Source organism: Corylus avellana, chromosome ca3 (genome assembly GCF_901000735.1).
Source record: "Corylus avellana chromosome ca3, CavTom2PMs-1.0".
Classification (NCBI taxonomy): domain Eukaryota; kingdom Viridiplantae; phylum Streptophyta; class Magnoliopsida; order Fagales; family Betulaceae; genus Corylus; species Corylus avellana.
In genome coordinates this window covers 2,265,963-2,286,407 of record NC_081543.1, presented here as the reverse complement: position 1 = coordinate 2,286,407, position 20,445 = coordinate 2,265,963, and the positions used below count along the sequence as shown (strand labels likewise).

The 20,445-nt window shown below is 35.0% G+C and overlaps 1 protein-coding gene across 1 annotated transcript; it reads left to right on the top strand.

Annotated features, from left to right (window-relative positions):
- Positions 1 to 2,125: 2,125 nt before the first annotated feature.
- Positions 2,126 to 18,699, top strand: LOC132175996 (uncharacterized). Its single transcript, XM_059588097.1, has 20 exons — positions 2,126 to 2,393; positions 2,499 to 2,568; positions 4,162 to 4,204; positions 5,820 to 5,897; positions 6,041 to 6,125; positions 6,264 to 6,346; positions 6,650 to 6,707; positions 9,118 to 9,228; positions 10,147 to 10,204; positions 10,292 to 10,388; positions 11,227 to 11,262; positions 12,284 to 12,420; positions 12,729 to 12,799; positions 12,886 to 12,939; positions 14,945 to 15,087; positions 15,945 to 16,085; positions 16,769 to 17,014; positions 17,202 to 17,261; positions 17,679 to 17,933; positions 18,414 to 18,699. Exons 1-20 carry the CDS (start codon positions 2,246 to 2,248, stop codon positions 18,540 to 18,542), a joined length of 2,103 nt encoding a protein of 700 aa, XP_059444080.1. The 5' UTR covers positions 2,126 to 2,245; the 3' UTR covers positions 18,543 to 18,699.
- Positions 18,700 to 20,445: the final 1,746 nt, after the last annotated feature.

The window sequence follows — 20,445 nt, the reverse complement described above, 5'->3', positions numbered from 1 at the left end:
GTTTCAGAAGACACTTGTTCAAATTTTGCAGGTGGTTGTCTATATATTCCATCTACTTGGGCCTTGCTAATGCTCAAACTATTGGACCCATGGGCTGACTAGCCTTCCAATAATCTAGGGGAAAATTGGGCTGCAGCCTGCAATAATGGAATTGACATCAAACACATCGTCATCAGCCCATTTTGCGAGCCTTTTGTAAAGGAAAAAGAAGAAAAAGCAAATAGAGATGAGTTTAACTTATATCGGGCCTTAAAACGCCACTTTTACGTCTCCTAATCAATAATTGACACATAAGTAAAAACAAAAAAAAAATGCATAAAAATAACCTGCAATACAATACACTAGATTTGAGCTCATTTTGAGCTCAAAAGAGAGAGATTTAGAGAACCTCGTGGCTGGGTGGATTGGGCTGCAGCCTGCAATAATGGAATTGGCATCAAACACATGCTCATCAGCCCATTTTGCCAGCCTTTTGTAGAGGAAAAAGAAAACAAAAAAGAAGAAAAAGCAAATAGAGATGAGTTTAACTTATATAAAAAAGCCACTTTTACATCCCCTAATCAATAATTGACATATAAGTAAATACAAAACAAAAATGCATAAAAATAACCTGCAACACAATACACTAGATTTGAGCCACGAGGTTCTCTGAATCTCTCTCTTTTGACCCATGGTTGGGTCACGCTAGTAGGTCTGGTGTGACCCACGGCTGGGTTTGGCCGTGACCCAGCCATGAATCACCTCCTCTGACGTCGTCAATCACCTCCTTTGGTACTGTGATTCACCTTTTTCGGCCTTCAGAGTGATAAAATCTCTAAAGGGTTTTGAGAAAACGAGTTTTAAGGCATTAGAAATTAATTTTGAGACATTAAAAATGTTTTTTGAGGCGGGTCACGGCCGGTCAGGGGTGTTTTTGTTCTTTTATCTGGTGTGTTTGTTCTCACTTTTATTTTTTGTATTTTTCTTAAATTAATGATGTGTCAAATAATGATTAGATGCTGTAAAAGGGTTGGTTTATACTCGGACCTAATAGTAGGAGCTCTCAATAGAGATATCTTGAACCAACAGCTTTTTAGAAAAAAAAAAATTCTTCTAATCTGGTATGTTTGTTAATGTGTATTCATAATTTTTTTATTTTTGGGTTAAAAAAAGTGTTCTAACATAAATGAATGTGAAAACTGTTTATTGTGCTTTAAATTGTTTATTAATATTTTTTTGTTTTTGAAAATATAAAACAAAATTTTAACAATGATATTTAAAGGGGTTGTGACACACGTGGCATGCTAGCTAAATTTTTATTTATTTTTTATAATTAAAAATATTATTTTTTTTTTTTTTTTTTTCTGAAGTGCGTGCTGTTTAGTTTCACCCTATTTAAAGTATTAAAGATCTTCAAATTTTGGTATTATATTGTATTATTCATATTCATTTTTGAGTAGAGATTTTCCGCATCTTAGGGTCATCCGAGCGTCTGCTAAAGTCTGACGTGGCCAATTTTTTTTTTTTTTTTTTAATTGAAGAAGAGAGATATTAAAGGAAAATCTAAATGTGAGGTATTAACACTAAATTTGAGGTATTAGCACCAAATTTGAAGCATTAGCACCAAATTTGAAGCATTAGCACCAAATTTAGGATGATAGAATTCCTTTTGAATGATATAATCCTTAAAGGATTAACTTTTTCACCCTTAGATTTTAGTTTTAGATTCAAAAAAAAATTTTGAGGCATTAAAATTAAATATTAATTCATAAAAATTTAACTTAAAAACAAAAAAATAACAAATTTTTTTATTATTATTATTATTTTTTAATATATGTCCCACTTAGGGTGCCTTTTGTCATCGGCATAGCAGGACTCTTCATTTTCCTCTGTGCTTAGAGGAAGATGACATGGCATTCTGACATAGGAAACTCAGACGAATCAAATAAACAATTGAGCATTCGTTCTACCATGGAAGTCGTTATCACATGCGCCCGAATCTTTTTCAGAGCTCAAATGAATTCTTTGACTTTCTTTCCCCAAAACCAATAACCACATTCCACGTGCCAGAAAATCGTTTTTTTTTTTTACCGTACTTTTTAAATAACTAAAATTAATTTTTAAGCTCCTCGACCCCAAACAAACTCTGAACTCTCATCTCCTCTGATTGACTGATTCTAATCCAGAGCTTGCCATCACATTCACAGAGACCGAAACTCAATTGTCGTCGTCGTCGTCTCTCTCCGAGATTCACTTTCTCAGTTTCATGGCTAGGGTTTCGTCAGAACCATCGGCCAGGCCGTCAATGGCGTCCACGATCAAAGCCTACTCGGTGCCTCTCATTCTCTTCGCTGCCGCTATCTGCTTCCAGCTCTTTGTAATTCCCAAGTCCTTCCCTACCTCTCATTACGACGGTCAGTCACTTACTTCACTAATACAATGGCCAAGTTTGTTTTTATTTTTTTGCATTTTGCTTATTTTTGTTTGTTTATGTATTTCTTTGGTCTCGTGAACTGTAGTTATGGGAATCAAGAGGTCCAGCTCTGTCGAAGAAGTGGAGGCGGCCTATGAGAAGCTTTCATCCAAGTGGTAATTTTGGTTATTCAATCCATCATTACTTTATGTGGATGTTCAAATTATGTTTTTCTTTTTTTGAATTCTAAAAATCTACCGTACAAAATAAATTTTGGCTGGACGTGAACTTGAATGCATATTAATCTAATTGAAATGTATTGGATGGTATAAAATCGTAGAATAGTTACACCAGGTGTAACTTGAGTTCAATCCATAATGTTACGTTGGTGTACGATTTTCCATTCCATCATGCTTGTCAAATATCAAAATAATGGAAGATTAAGAACTACCACATCTATACAATTTTGATTTTTATAATATTTTAAAAATGTTCTAAATAATATGAGTTTAGGATTGGATGCTAATGACATTGGATTGGCAAGAAATTTAGTATGCACGAGAAGCATGCAGTGGACGTGTATCCGATAGGATGCTTGGCAAAATATTAATCTAAGAGTAATGCTATTTAGTAAACTACTATACGACTTCCATACAATTGGGATGATGTGACGGTGAAAATCAGTCATTGACTTTTTTTTTTTTTAATTTTTTTTTTACAAGTGTTGGTCCAATGACCAATTTTCTCTACTACATTATTAAGTTGTATAGCAGTTGTATAATAGTCTACTACATAGCATTACTTTTAATCTAATTGAATGTTACTAGTTCAACGGAGCAAAGAGTTACACCATGTGTAACTTGAGCTGAACTATATGCATGGACACACACACACACAGAAACATGTATGTGTGTGCAACACTCTTTTAGGATCTTGTTGGCTTGTCCAAGCACGCTTTCACATATGTTGGACTCCAACTAATACTAAGATCTTCCCTATCCCTAGCATTAATCTGAGAAGGCAGTGTCCTCCTCATCCCTGCTTGGAGCCACTTAACGATGATAAGAAAACTGTTCCTAGCATCCAATCTCCGTAGGAAAACTGTGTAATTAGGCAATTAAAATAAAAATGAACAGCATTTGGCTTTAAAAATTTGATGAGTGTTGTTTTTAAAACTTGAATACCCAAAAATTCATACACTAGCTCCGTGGGCGCCAAATGTTCTAGTAAGTCCCACTTTGTGCATGAAAGCTACAATCAGAATGTTTCTGTTGAGAACAGAGAATTATAACATGTATGCTTCAAGCTTATTAATTCTGTGAGTAAGTTTCAACTTGAGGAGCTGACATTGCTCACCTTTGTTGACTTTTAATTCTTTTTACTTCTGGATTTGCTTCCCTTTGGTGACCTCCTATGCTTTTATATATGTAAACACAACCAATATTTGAAGCTTGGAGGTTAAGTTAACTATTTCCTTTTGATGTATAGAAGTTTGCCAGGGCTATAATATGATGTAGTTGTGGCATGTCTTTGATACCCAACTCTCTCTCTCTCTCTCTCTTCTTTCCTCTCAAAAAAAAAAAAAAAGGAAGAAAGAAAGAAATAAAAATGATGAGATGCTGGTAGGCTGATGTCTATAATAAACCTGTAGAGTTGATGTAGATATGTTTTATAAAAAAGGTTGTTTGTAGTGAGTGTATTTTCTTTTGTGTTTTTTTTTAGCATGACATTTAGTGCTGATATTAAGACTAGAGAATGTGTCATTTCAGGAATTCAGGCAATGAAGTTCCTAGTACTTCTGATTTCGTAAAGGTATGTAAGTTCTTCATTTTTGTTCCAAGGCTAATTATGTGGGCAGATTGATGATATAATGCTATGTATTAAATCTGATAGCAACTTCTTGAAAACTATTGTATCTTTGAATAAATATGTATGTGAGAAAATGAGCACTGTAGTACATCATTGTTATTGTCTCCAACTTCATCATCATCATTTTGTCAAAAGTTTTATGACAATGTTGAGCAGAGCATTAGGCCAATAAGAAAAGAAAAGTATAACTTTGTTCTTTTATAAAATATTGATTTTACTTGTCTTTTTATCATGTTCGAGCCTTGTACACAAGTTTAGGAGAAGGAATTCTTTTAAATAATTTTATCTATTGGTCTGCTGCGTCTGCATCCCAGGCAAACATTCTTTGAGCTAGACATGCCAACGCGTACTTTCCTTTCTTTGAACTTTTTTAAAGCTTTTATTCATAACAAAAATATTTTATTTTTACTTTAATTTGGACTAAGATGGATTTGATTTCAAATTTCTAACTTTACAATGTGTTCGCTAGTGTAAAGTGTCAACCATCTATTAAAAAGACAGATATGAAATTTATGACTCTTCATGAAGATGATCCCAACTTGCATTAAAATTGAAACATTCTCGAAAGAGTATATTTTATGAAACTATGAGGTTAGCCGTATTTTACTATTTTTTGGTAATAGAGCTCTTTGTGTCAGACAGGAAAATTGGTATCTTCATATAGAAACTGAGTTTAGTAGAACAAAGCAAATACCATTTCTCAACTCTTTGGTAATCTGAAAGGTCTATGAAGATTCATTGCATACATATGGCATCCTTGCGGAGATTTGCTATGTCCTATGCGGGAAAAATGTTGAATACCTTGACCACTGGGTTTTCCCCTGCCCTTTTTGAGAGTGTATATCACACGTTCTATGTGATAAGTGCAACCAACCTTAGGTTCATGGGAATTGGGAGGAACCTTTAGGAGAGATTCAAAGGGAAGGTTCTTTTAAGCATGATTTGAAAATTAATGCTTGCTGTAACAGTTTATGCAATCTAGGAAGAAAGGAACTCCAAAATCTTTCATTAGCAAGCTAAGAATGCATGTGGTATCTCTTATGGTATTATGTACACTCTAGAGAGTTAAAATGAATTCTTTTCGTGATCTAGTGTCATCTCAAGAAAATAGGTAGATCTAAAGATCACGGAGTAATTCAAATGAAGTACTTGGGCATGGATAGTTAGGTTGCCTTACTAAGTTGTTATTGAGTTGGTGAAAGAAAGTTTCTATATCTCCTCCCCAAATTGAGGTGTTTTGTCCTTGGTATATCTTTGATTGGGGAATGATCCTGTGCCTTTGTTTTGTGTTCTTTTATGCAATTATTTATGATCCCATGTGCTACAGATTTTTTTGTTGTTATGAAATATGAAGTCCATGTTTGATGTTTAATGGATGTCAGAAACAACTCCTAGAATTGGAAATATATGCATTTTGGTTTCTTTGATCTTTTGATTACTCTCATATGTTTCTTACTGTGTTATCTCTATTACTTTGTGAGTTTTCTAACATCAGTATTGGGGGCCTCTTAAGATGTCTTTCATTGATACTATTTCTTAATACATGCATAACTTGCAGATTCGATATGCTTATGAATTGCTAAAAAATCCTCTATGGAAAAGGAACTACGACATATTTGGCATTGAGGAGCATCTTGTGAGTGATAAGGCACTTTGGCCTATTTATATGGTTTTTTTTTTTGGTGTGCGAGTTGTAATTTGTATCCTGCCCTTCTGTTTTAAATCCTTTATGCCAGGCCTTACATTTTTTAATTAAAAGGGTTGTTTTCTTGGCTGTAGGAACTTATTGAAAAGGTTAAAGCGCAATATGCTGGTGAAAGTTTTTCAAAAGTAGAACTTCCTCTGTTAGATGATACTGCTTCAGGTTAGTAAGATGTTCATTATAAGATATTTGTATTTATTTTAAAATCATCTTTACAAGGAAAGATATTGTGTGAAATTTGGTTGATAGAATCATGCGTTTTGTAGGCTAATGCATTTTGTATCCATGTCTCTTTATCAGATCCTGAAGATTTTACTCTAAATGTCATCACCTCCAATGATTTTCAGTCTATTTTGCAGAATCCTGAGCCTAGGCTAATTCAGGTACAATCACTAGCTATAATATGCTCAGGTGTCACAAGTATTGGTGATGTGTGTATTTATCTTCTTATCAATAGTAACTTATGAAAAGCACCAAAGAGTATCCTTGTTCTCTATTTTAATTGTTGGATTATTTAAACCTCCTTTCTTTTCAATGTGTCAGCAGAATGTGAATACATTCTATCTCTTGAAGGATTAGAGTCTTGATTTTAAGACTTAATATTTTTGTTACAATATATTTTGCCTTTTGATAAGAATTTTTGTTAGATACTGACTCTTAGTGAATGTTCGGTGGAATTGGATCAGTTGTTTTCATTTGGGAGCAAACGATGTGCTCAATTTTCGGATGTGTGGAAAAGAATTGGTATGTTCTTCATTTGGGAGTGCTTGATGTAAATTACCATATCTACATATTAGTAGGTTTTATTGAAAAAAAGAATGAGATATGGTTTTCTGTTGTTCTATGTACTCCAATCAGTGATGTATACACTTTACCAACTTGGTGTCAGCTGCAGAATTCCCTCTTCACTATTTGTTTTTTTTTGGACAACTCTTCACTATTACTTTGTCTTGGCCATTGTAACACCCTAGTCCTGTAGGAAGATGATATTACGAATCAATCAATTAAAAACATAAGGATATAAGAATTCCAAAAACTGAAAAATGAAAGTAAACCAAACATCTCATAACAATTTAAGCTTAAGCCATCATATTATTGTTATCACAACTCATCCATTAAAACTTAATCTCTAAAAACCTTAGTCTTAACATAGAAAGTGTGCTTTGGAAATGACTGGATTAATTGTTTGCTTGTGTCGACTTGTTGTCGGTTATCTTATACCTACTAATTAATTTACTTAAGAAGCATTTTCTTTATCCCCAGAAGGGCATTATATGTGCTGGATTAAAAGGATAAGTCGTCACAAAATTAAGAATCATTTCCTTTTGCTAGTAATGACTTTTAGCATACCATATCCAAGTGGATTGGTGTAATTCTTTTAGCATGTGTACTGGTGCTTTGCGAGAAGGATGAATAGAGCCCCCGTCAAGGAGTGAAATCGAAAATAACACCGTAAGTTCCTAAGCAGTGAGAGCAGCTCAAGAAATCTTGGCATACCACATCTAGATGGATTAGAGAAATTTCTATACCATGAGAAAGAAAGGTTGAATAGAGCCCCCCATTAGAGGAGTAATAGAAAATGAAACCGTAAAGTCCCAAGCAGTTGGAGCATCCCAGGGCTCTGACTGCATTGGTCGTGTAATCTATCCATGATTTTGTATGATATTATCTCCATCATTAATTTTTGTTCCCATTTATATCAGGAATATTGAGATTGCTTTAGGTTGCATTTGGATAATTGGAAAGTTGAGAAGTGCCCTTCTTTCCTGGCATAAATCGTATAGGAGAGATAATGGTTTTGAAGTCCACACTACACCACAGGGACAAAATGGTTTAGGATAAGAGAGATAATGGTGTGGTGCAGAGAAGCGACTTTCAAGTCCCTATTTCTAGAACTCTATTTTATAGCTTAGGACAAAGAGGCCTTAGTATTGGATTACATGGGCTATTCCGGCACTTGTGTCGAAATTTTTTTGGGTAGCCCAGGATTGGGTGCTCGAGTCCCTTGTTCCATTCCTTGATATTTTGTACTCATTGAAAACCTTTTCTAGAGAGGCAAATAAAATGTTGTGGTCCCCAACTTGTAATTATAGATTTGAAGTGAAGAGCTATTGCGATATATTACGGTTTGGTGAGTCTTCCCTTTTACCTTGGAAGAGCATTTGGAAGGTGAAAGCTCCACCTTGTATTGCGTTCTTCACTTGGACGGCAGCTTTGGGTAAAATACTTACGATCGGTAACCTCAGGAGGCAGGGTCTTACCTTGGTTAATTGGTGTTGTCTTTGCAAGAAGAGCGAGGAGACCATAAACCGCCTTCTCGTCCATTATGAGTTTACTTGCGAGGTATGGCATTTGGTTCTCACCTTATTCAGAGTCTCGTGGGTCATGCCTAGCAATGTTGTTGAGCTTCTTCAATGTTGGAAGACACAAAGGCGGGGACAATCCAAAGAGTTCATATGGAAAGTCATCCCTACTTTACTAATGTGGAGCATTTGAAAAGAAAGAAATCGACACCTTTTCGAGGACCACGAGCCTAATGTGCTTTAGCTAAAATCCTCTTTCTTGAGTGCCCTCTTAGATTGGGTTGTATCTTTTGTTCTTAATTTCTCATCCTCTAATCTTGTTGACTTTTTAGATTTTCGCCCATTAGGGTGGTTGTTTCTCTTTTATAGTTTTTGTGTACGTGGAATTTTCTCCTTCTAATAAATTATTATTCATAAAAAAAAAAAGTTTTGAAGTACAGTAACTTTGATCCCAAATTAATGTGATCTGATCTGCATGGCGTTTTTTTTTTTTTTTTCTTTTTGTTCTCTCTCTCTCTCTCTCCCTCCATCCTTTCTGCAGTGGGAGAAGGACTTGGATACAAGAAACAAATATCTGAAAAAGTCAAAACAAGTTTGACAAATATTAAGATAAAATAAACTAAGATGGATTGATCTCTTCATTTATTGCTTGATTTTGTCATTAAATCTGTTCTGACTAAATAATTATTTAGTATATCAACTATGTTCTTTTCTTTAAAATTTAATGTCCTAGAATTTGTTAAGTTCAAAGAATAAGAGCCCGCATCTTGAGTGTCACTATGAATTGGATGCAATTTTACGTATTGGTTTCTGCTTCATGATTATTTTGTTTGTGCTCTCCCTATGTTCAGTTGCTTTGTTGGATGGAATAGCAAATACTGGTGCGGTGGAATTTGGTGACCTTCAACTTACGGCATACCTTGCTGAGAAAAAACCAACAGGCCAACCTTTCTTTAGGAATGGTGAGTGCTACATTGACTCAAATCTTTCTCTATCTCTCTCTCAGATCTCAGTGGATATTGCATATAAGGCCAATAATGGGCAAGGCTTGAGTTCCCATTCAACTATACACTTGGAATTTGTGAATATGAATTGTCTTATTAAAAGCGGGATCACTTAACTAGAAAGGGAAAAACGAACAAGAAAATCATCGTAGCTAATCAACATTGGAAAGACATGCACAACAGTCCAAAGGTACAAAGTATGAAAACAAGAGTATAAAATGGCTTCCAAGGATCCCTCCAAGTCCTCAAAGCACCTATTATTTCTCTCCCTCCATAGACACCAAAAGAAGCAAGTAGGCACCATTTTCCAGACCACAGCACTCCCCCTCCCCGTATACGCACTGAAGTGATTATTTCCCTGATAATCTGGATCAAATCAATTGCTTCAATTCCTCTCTCATCGTTGGAAGTGCACACAGACACACCCATATCTCATGAAAGTTATATGCTTCAATTCCTCTCTTATACGATTAAAGTGTTTACACTTTTTCATGGGGCCCTTCTTTGGAAGAATCTAATACTTTCCATTTGTTCCTGCAGTTTATCATTGGACACATTAGGAAGCTGCCATAGGAAATTTTTTATTTTTTCCGATAGAGAAAAGATTAAAGGATTTCTTGATGTACTCGTTTTGCATGTTGATACTATTCTCTAAGATCTAGAAAGCATATTTAGTAAGTTGATCATTTTGTTTTTCTTATACTAAGTATTCAGAATGGACAACCGTAAGGGATCCTATTCACTAAATAGGATAATATTGTCCATTAATAATAGATGATAAATTATTACAATTCTATTTTGCATCTATTGAAGGGCTTTAATTACAACCAAGTGCTTTCCATTTTTCTCATTGTTAATGTATTGTACTTTACACAGGCCTTCCTTGTCTTGTTGCTTTCCCCCCTGGTTGTAAAACTGTCGATTGTCTTATAAGGTGAGAGTTTTTGCAGCCTACCCCAAAAGGTCATGTTTCTATTGGATATTCAGGAAGATTGATATTGATAGTTATCTTTTTTCTTAGGTTTGAAGGGGGGCTTTCAGTAGATGCAGTTACAGATTGGTTTGCAACAACAGTACTCAGTTTACCTCGAATTCTTTACTACACAAGGGACACACTGGTAAATTCATAAGATCTCTTTGATGTGAATATGTTATTTTTAATGGCCTTATTTCTTCATTATACCATTTTGTTTGATAGATATGTATTTCTATGGCATGATATTAGCTTGGGAATTTGTGTGAATTTGTATTACAAGCAACTGCTAAGAACAGAAAAGTAATGAAAAGGACAATTAATGTTTGTTTATTCATGACTAAATTGAAATCAACGCTTTACTGACCTGGAGAAATTAATGTCTTACTGACCCTAATTGGCCTGAAGAATTAGTATGAATAATCAACATCCTAACATTAATAAATTGAAATAAATGTCTTATTGACCTAAAGGAACTTAATAATTGTGTTTCAAGTGGGCTAAGTATAGAATCAAACAAGCACCACATGGAATTAGTATTGCAATTAAGAAATTTTTTTATCTTTAGAGTTCTGCTCTTTATGTAACCTCTTGCAGTTCATATGCCCCATGTTTCCCCATAATTCTATTTTGTTCCATGAGTACTTGAGTGCATTGCATGAGGATGTTCCTGAAGTTCTTTTGGTGTTATACTTGAATATCCAACATCTAAGGATCTGCTGGTTTTCATTTGGCAAGTATGAGTTTTATATTTTTCTTGGAATGGTTGGGGATTCAGTTGATGTTAAAAAAAAAAAAAAAATCATTGCATAGATAAGGACATTTATACTGAATGAAACAATTGTTTTTTAACCTCATTATTTTTATTTGCATCTCTAATGAACATAGTTTTTAGTTCACTTCATGATTTTCTCTTTGTTCTCTTGTTTTTCCTTCACTGCCTATTCCTGTAGAAATGATATGTCACTAGATTTCAATTTCAGGTACCAAATTTTCTGGCGAAAAGTAGTCCTCATAAGGTACTCCCCACCCTCACCCCACAATTTTTTTGTCTCCTTATTCTTATCATGCATTTTTTTCCTATCCCTTGCGCTTTAATTACTGGTCATACTTACCCTATCTTGTCTGGTACATTAGTGACCTCTTCATCAGTTGTACAGGAATTGTAGAACTGTAGCTATAGGCTTACATTGTCTGCAATGTTTTGTCTTTCTTTTGAGTTGAGACTGAGTATTAGTTCAAATTGTATTGCAATTCCCATTACGACTGTGATAGCTTCTCAAATATGAGGGATCTGCATAATTGTGACTTGTTTTATTTCAATTCACAGCTTGGACCAAGTTAAGCATATCTATTCTGTATAGTATACTTATGTTACAACTCAACTGCACAGACTTTGGCAGCCAATCTCCCTTCCTTGGTAACTAGTATTTGATATCTATTAAAGTAACTTAAAGGTAAATCTAGCGTGCTGCATTCACTAGCCAACTTATACTTTATGAAATCAGAATCATATAAATTGAGTGACCTGTCAACCATGGTTTTGGACAGGTATAAATTGATGTTTAATTTTAGCAATCTTTTTTTCTCTAATTATCTTCTTGAATCCCATTGTCAAAATATATGTAGACAATTATTTTATTGTACATTCAGTACATGCCACATGCTCTTCTCACTGATGCTATTATGCAACTTCCGGCCCTACAGGCTGGGAATTTACTGTGTTAGGGACAGTCATCTACTGTGACTTGGATGAAGTTAAATATAAATGAAGATGATTTGAAACTTCTCTACGTAAAATTGTTGAACTCTAAGGTTACAATATTTGTTTGAACTTCTCTGTCATGGAAATTAATTTTTTTCAATTTCTATGAACATAGATAACATTGAGAAACATTTTTACAAGTAGAATTAAATTCTATTTTAATTAATTTTTTAATCAATTCCGATGTATTAGTTTGTCAATTGCTTTTCTTCCTTTTTTTTTTTATAATAATTTTCGTTATAATAACTTCTTGGTTTCATGCTCCTGGCTCATAGGTGAAAGTCATTTTCTTCTCAAAAACAGGGGAGCGTGCTGCTCCATTTGTACGTCAAGCTGCTAAAGATTACTGGTTGTATGCCTCTTTTGCTTTTGTACTATGGCAAGAGGAAGACTCTTCCTTTTGGTGGAATGGGTAAGTGGATTTGCATACTTTTTGTGTCGACTAGGATCATAAATCAATGCTTCTATCAATGATTCTGTTTTTAGTTTTTGTCAAAGCTCTGGAGTTCTACTTCAGAACTATGAATAATTTGTACCAAAGTAGAAGCAATATTTGTATCAATCGAGTCTATAATTATAATACTAGTTAAATCAGATAGACAAATTTATGCACCATTAATTGCATGATCGAGAATCCAAACAATTAAAGGTTTTTTTTTTTTTTTTTCTTTTTAACTTTAATGCTGGAGATCTTAACACTTTTCTTATGATTGGCTACAGGTTAGGGGTGGAGTCTGCACCTGCTGTAGTATTTTTGAAAGATCCGGGTGTCAAACCTCTTGTTTACTATGGTATGTTGTTCTGTTTGACGTAGTGCCTCTAATCTGATTTAATTTCTGTGCTTTCTATGACAAGCTAAGCTATGAGTTTGTTGCAGGTTCGCTCAACCATTCGTGGTTTTCAAATATTATGGAACAGAATAAGCAGCAAGGTATCACTGTTGTTTTACTTATTAGTTTTATCCCAACTATATTTTTGGTATCTAAATTAATTTTTCCATGTTATCTTAAAAATTTCAAATCACGTGCAGGAGCATTTTTCACTTTTCCATTTTTGTGTTAACTTCGTCCGGGATATTGTCACTAGATCTTTTCATAATTGGAGAATCCATTCACTTATAATTCTCCCTCTCATCCACTATTGCATTTGTTGGCTATGAAAATTTCTTTTGGTCTTACTGTATTGCTCCATTTTCCTTGCTCTCTCTGACACACACACATTGAGTATTTTTTTGTGCGCTTTCTTTTCCATGGCTTAGCATTAAGTGCTAACTGCTAAGTATTTATTTGCTTTCTACAGTGTTCATAAGTTGTTCTCTTAGCTGTTTCAAGACAAATGTATTGCCAAATTGTTTGAAACATTTCAGAATCTGAAACATTGTCATAAAACCTTTCACTCCTACTCTTGTGTAAAGTACTTATTGACTGACTATGATTCTGTGGAGTTGTCAATACGTAAACTGGAATAAAGCCACTGGAAATGATTGGTTCAAGATTATTTCCCTATAGGAAAAGGTTTAACGTTATGTGCTTGTTCATGGATGGTGTAAGATAGAGAGATGGTTAAAAATCGAAAGTTTCTATCATAAGCATAAGAGAGTCAGAATACTAGAATTAACTTTTAGTAAAGTAGGAGAGGAAATAAGGGGATTTGTGACTGACCTAAATATACGTAACTGGTGGTTATCATTGTCTTAGATATGTTATGCATGAGGGAAAAAATGCAGCAGAAAGTGCTTGCTATACAAGTGCAAGATGGATGAAACAGAAAGGTGCCTTTTGTGCGTTGTATTTTCATTCGAAGTAAATTTGTTTTATGAGATGATTACAGGAGCAGCTGCAGATTGTGAATGCGATATTGTGCTAAAAATGATAAGGAACTTATAAACTGAGTTATATTGCTCTGATCAACTGAGCGTTTCATGAAATGAAGGAATCACAAATTGTTGCATTCTTCTGACACAAAAGTAAGAAGAGAGAAAAATGGCAGGGGGGTGGGGGTTGTTGAAGCCTTGAAGGTCATAATACGGTGATAGGGATTTTTCAGTTTGAAGTTTGGACTTCCCCACAACTTCTTCATTAAGAGGTGATCTAGAACTGTCTCAGTTCCAAATGTTCTTGTTCTGTTAAAAGCTCCTGCATCACTTGGGGGCATGCCTCCCATCATTTATTGAGGAGTTAAGCCGGTCTCTTATGGATTCTATATCACTGTATTTCTTATGCTGGTGCTATAAATTTGCTATTGTAAATACTCTCTACCACTTTAAGACGACAACCCTACTTCCGCCTCTGACCCAATATATGATTTTCCAGTACTTTCTATGTTAGTAGTTAGCAACTGAGGAGTTTTTGTTTCATATTATAGATCTTGGTTTTTGCTTTATGCCATTTCTACTATTAAAAAAGAGAAAAGGCAATGCCTAAAGGATTGACAATGTAAAAGTTATTGAAGGATATTACTTGCTTCTTCTTTCCAGTAGACATCCTACATTCTACAATGGGGAATCTCCACTTGGAAACAAGAATCACTGTTAGTTATCCATAAGAAAGTTTGACTTATCATAAGACATTGAAGAAGCTATAAAAGGGAGCCGGTCTTGTTTTTCGTTTTTGCTCAAGTATTTTTACTCCACCCCTGCTTGAGTTTCCTAGTACTGGAAATGTAGGTCTTGAGGATTCAATTGTTGGTGGCTTATATTATGTAGTACCAGTAATGGTTATCCTCCCATTTCATGCCTGTTTAAAGATTAATTATGTTACTGCCATTTCAATTAATGATGTTATATAGCTTGCCGACTCGCTGTTCATTATTCAAAACTTGAAATTCAGTAGTATAACATAGCTTTCTTTGCTAATATGATGCCAAATTTTTATAAAGCAAACCTTTTATAAAATTAGAAAGGCACTTAATTGATTTGGCTTGCGTTGTGTTTTTAGAGCTTCCTCAACTAAGGAGCGTGACGTCAATGGAGCTGGGTTGTGATGCTCGAGGCTATTCTCGTGCAGGGGTGGATACCACGACTTGGTACTGTGCTATTTTAGTAGGAAGGTCTGGGCCTGAACTTGACAAAATGCGTGAAGTAAGCTTCTCTCCTCTGCTTGTCTTTTATGAATTATGTACTGCTCTGTGTTGGTGGTCTATTTCCTAAATCATTTCATCGACTTTATGTTTATATCATTTTCTTAAGGTTCTTTTCAACACCACATATATTTGGTGTTTCTGATATCACATATAAATGAAATATTGTCATGAGTTTTTTCTTACCATTTGAAGCCACAGGTGGCACTAATCCTGGAAGATTATTTATTTATTTTTACGAGCGCTGCACATAGAAAATTTGTAGATAATTTTCATATAGGATGATGTTGGGGTGTGCAGACGCACAGTGTGTTTCTTGTGTCTTGATAAAGGAGCTTCCGCATCATTTTGTGTGGAAATTTTGTAAAATTCCTTTTGTAAGAAAAGCATTTCCTTTTTTCTTGTTTGCATTTCTGTGGTTTATTTGAAAAGAAACAGAATAATCTATGTATTTGAGGTTATTAAGTTGTGAATGACAATTGTCATGGTTTGTTTTGTGCACACTTATATCAGATTGATAGGTCACACTATTTTGGATTTTTAATTAGGCAACCCACAACTATAGATTTCATATAGGTTTATTGTATATTTGTCTAATTTTATTCCATAGATTCCCTTCCATTTTTTTTTTTTAACATTATATGTCTTGGAATGTATTTGATAGTTTTTATTGCTCCCCAAAATAAGGCTAAAAGGATGGAAAGAATGAAGAGTTTGTGTGTGTGTTGTCGGGGGGAAGTAATATGGTATGTATCTGTTTGTCAGTATACTCAACCAGATTGTCTAAAATCAATGTGTGTTTTAAGATCCATGTGTTTATCTAGTTTAGGAAATGGTGTAAATTACATTGGTTCATAGACCATGCGCAGGGTTCAGGAATTATTGTCAAATGACAGTGAGTTGAAGGCAGCTGATGAAGATGAATCCTTCACTCCAGCAGCAGTAGCCCTAACTAGCAAGCGGTTGACTTTTGCTTGGCTTGATGGGGAAGCCCAAAAGGTGAGTTTCTTTTTTTCAATGATGAAAAAGTCTTGTGAGTGGTTTATGTTTTGCGTGAGATAGGTTATGTGGGTTATTTTTACGTAGAATTAAAGTCTTACGAGTTTTGAAGAGAAAGAAACGATTGATGTTTTGAAGATTGTTAGAGGACGGTGGTGTTTCTCTTGTATATTTTATGTGTACATGGGCAATGCCCTTTCACTCTAACTAATTTCAATTACTTATAAAAAGAAATTAAACCTTTTGTTTGATTTTTTCCCCTTCAATTACTGATACCTTACAATATTTAACTGTTTCCTTCAGTTAGATGTCTGAACTTTTGCGGTTGTTAATGATCTATGCATGTATTTATGATAATCCAAAACCATTTATTTGCTGTCGTAGCAAGAGTGGAGTCATATGCTTAACAAGATCTACAACTAGCATCTGTACATACTACAGAATGATTTTTTTTTTTGTCACAGTTTGCATAAATAATCTTCCATATCAATGAGAACATGTTTGCTACTTAAAGAAGTACCTAGAGGTGCCTCTTGCTCTTTCTTCCCGTATTTCGTAGACACATTCTTGAGCTGTGGACTTGTGTATTTTACAATTTCTTATAACGGATACTTGATTTACAAATCCCAATCCTGTGCCAGTGTATGAAGCCCTGACCACTCACATAATTGATTTTTATCCAGAGTTTTTGCTTCTTCTGCCTCCATTCTGATGTTGGCTCTGAAACTATTTATGAAACTTGTGGACCGAAGAGAGATCTGACTGATGCACCCCGTTTATTCATTGTGCGTTACAAAAGAAATTCTACCGAGGATGATATGAAAGTTGAGAGAAAGCCAAAGAGTATATGGGATACATTACAAGGTGATGATCTGGATCCTGCATCACAGCTTGTGGCGAGATACAAGGGTTCAGGTGAAACTTTACAGGTATGAATGCCTTGGAGGGAAATTTTCAACTGGTAGACTAGTGATTCATATGGCACTGCTTTATTTAGTTTTCAAGTTCAACTGTCGATCTATGTTTGTAAGTTCTTCTTTCTTGTTTGAGACATACCTCAGCTGGAAGAACTATTGTCTGTAATTTCTGCCTTCTTTATGTTTTATTGTATTGCAGATTATTGAGTGGATCTCAGGAATAATCAAAGACGGTGACTTCAGGGATCTTCCATCATTTGTAAGTTACTTTGTTGTTCCTATTAGGAGATTATTTAAATAGGGCTTATCTTGGGGAGCTGTGCTTTCTATATACTTAAGTTCTTTTCCCTGATGCTTATATCTGTACTTTGGGGGCTTTGGCAAAGCTAGTCAGCCTGGGGAATCTTGCCTTTAGGTATATATGGTTTTGAGTGCATGTTTGCAAATTATTTGTTTTCAATAAGTATTGAGGTTGGTTTGGGGAACCATTAGCACCCAAGAATGATGGAACCATCTTCCTTGCATGTCCTTTTGCTTGACTCGTATAGGGATTGGAGGTAGTGACTAATTGCATTTTGAATTGTCATTGGTATTACGTAATGATTGATTTTAAGACGGTATGCAGTTGTGTGCCTTCTACTTGCTTTTCATGCCTTTCAGTCTCTTCCCACTGCAGAGAACAAAAACTCCTGAGCTTGTTCCCGAGGATTCTGAACCTATCTGGTTTACAGGCGCTCAAAAAATTCTTTCAGCAAACACGATGAAGCAAAGGATTCGTAGCATCATAAGGGGAATCTATGATCGTGTAGGAGATCCAAGGAATGGTCCATTCTTGCTTCTAGGAGCATTATTGTCTTTTGGTACCATCTGGCTACGGAGGAGTCAACAAACTCATTCAAGTCGGTCAAATCAACCAAGTGAACCAGGAAAGGTAAGTGATGGCTTAAGACTAGCTGGTATTGAAGCTTTGTCAATAACATGTATAACTGCTATTATATTTATTGATCATGTGAATAACTTGCATGACTATGCACAATATACGCGGGAAAGTTAGGAGATAAAGAGGGAGAAGAATCAAATGTAGAGAGAGTAACTTGTACATTTTAACCTATGCTTTGCTTTTGAATGCTATTATACAATCTTAATAGATGTTACCCTATGGATGAAACTTTGACTTGATTCATATAAAGTTGTATGAGTCACTCCCCTTTTTCAGTTTTCTTGTACTTATCCATCTGGGTTATTTAACTTCTGCTCCTTTACAGATGTAGCTCTTCATTTGAGTTGTAACAGATGTTGCTTTGGTCTTTGCAAATCCAGACCATTTCAGTCAGCAACATTATATATGCTTTATTGCATTTTAGATGTATAGATGACTTTGTGTAACGATCTGCATCTCACATGTTTCCAGGATGAAAGCAGGCCGAAAAAGAGAGACAGGGCTAGAACTGTGTCAAATAAGGATCAACCTCCTTCCATGACTGATGCGGCACCAAACGATGCATTCGAGATCCCACTACCTGACTCTGACTCCGAGTAACAGATGCTGCTCAAGAAATGGATCCATTAGCTACTGTAGAAAATTATGAGTTTATGACCATATTATGAGAACCACTCGTACCTTACCTGTTCATGATTTTTAACCTTATCTAAAATTGTTGGCCTAAAAGATTAGTTGACGGCCCTTGGCATCAGTATATGCGATTAACCGATTCCAAACCATGGTTTGCCTAGGGGTGGGCAGATTAACTGGTTACCGATTACTGGCCGTGTACCTGTTTTAACCGAACCAATATTAACCGTAACTGATATACCGATATCCTTATCGGTTAAATTTTTTATACCGGTATGCTTATCGGTCCGGTTAGAAATTTCATATCAGTTGACCGTTTAACCGATATAAACCGTTAAGTAGGGATACCAAAATGACGTAGTTTTGAGATTATATATATACCTATGTAACCTTATCTTAATTTGGGTTTGGGTAGGTTTGATTTTTTTTTTTAGTGATGGCATTGGATGGAATTTTTTTGCCTTTGGTGAAAGCATTTTTCATTAACTAGTTTTGTTAGTCTAATTAGCCTTCATTATGTTAATTAGTCATTTGCTTTGGAAAAATGTATTTTATAATATTAAAAAAAGTTGTGGTGGATCAATATAAAAAAGCTTCAATTTTTAGCCAAAAAAAACAAATATTTGGGTCCCAACAAAAAGTATTTGGGCCCTAAAACACCTCATTTTTAATAAGTTATTTTAGCCCAACAAAAAGTATTTGAGCTCTCAAAAGTAAAAAAAAAACTCATTTTTGCCCAACAAAATAAATTAATATAAAGCCCACGTTTAACCGAACCGTTTAACCATGTACCATTATAACCGATAATTTTGGTTAAAATTCCTATTGGTCCGGTATTGGTTAATAAACCGTTTAACCAAAAATTATTGGTTAATAACCGATAATTGCCAAAACCGGACCGTTTTGACTAATACCTAGGCTTCTTTTGCCATGTATTCATAAAGTAATTGGTAAGGACATGAAGATACTAAAAGAACATTTTTTTATTTTTTTAAAAAAATTAAAATGTTTCTGATCCCATAATATATAATTAAGTTTAATATTTAAGGGAGATGATTAGTGATATTAGTAAGGTTATTTGAAAGTCCAACCAACTTGGTAAGATTGAAGGAAATGTTACACCACGAACAAAGAGACTTTATCCACATGCGTTCTAAAAGTGGGTAGAATGTGGTCTTGCATTGAACTACATGGAAAATTGTCACTCTCTCCATTGCATTATCTTAGGTCCTCCCTAGTGATTCTTGGGTTGACCCGTCATAACCCTTGACGGTTGTGATACAAGGGGTAAAGTCTTCTGCGCTTATCCCTAGGGCTTCTTCGATTTTTAGGGTGCAGAGGTTAATTCCTTCCCCATTGTAAACCATTGTTTTGTCACAGCATTTAGGTGTGGGTGTCGGAATTGAATAACCCTGGCCTGTATAGTGGGTAGAATATGCATGTGTAGCAGATAGCATGGATTGATTTAAAATAGCATATACGTGTGCAATGGATCTCATTTATCTTTCATATGTGAAATGTTCGTGTAGTGAATGAATTCACGGCATGGATTGATTTAAATAGCATATACGTGTGCAATGGATCTCATTTATCTTTCATATGTGAAATGTTCGTGTCATGAATGAATTCACGGCTAAAGATGGTACATTCTGGGTCGATAAGGAAGGTAGTGTATATGGGTACTTGGGATTGAGTAGAGCATAGGTTCAATAACCGGGCTCGGAAAAGAGAATGAGAATCTCGTTCAGCAAGAGGCTGGGTTTTTGGTCTTTCTACGTTTCAGGTGCCACTCTTTTATTAGTAACGACCTACATTCTTTGCTTTATTCCTCTTATGTATTTGTTGAGAGAAATCTGTGTGAATCGCCAAC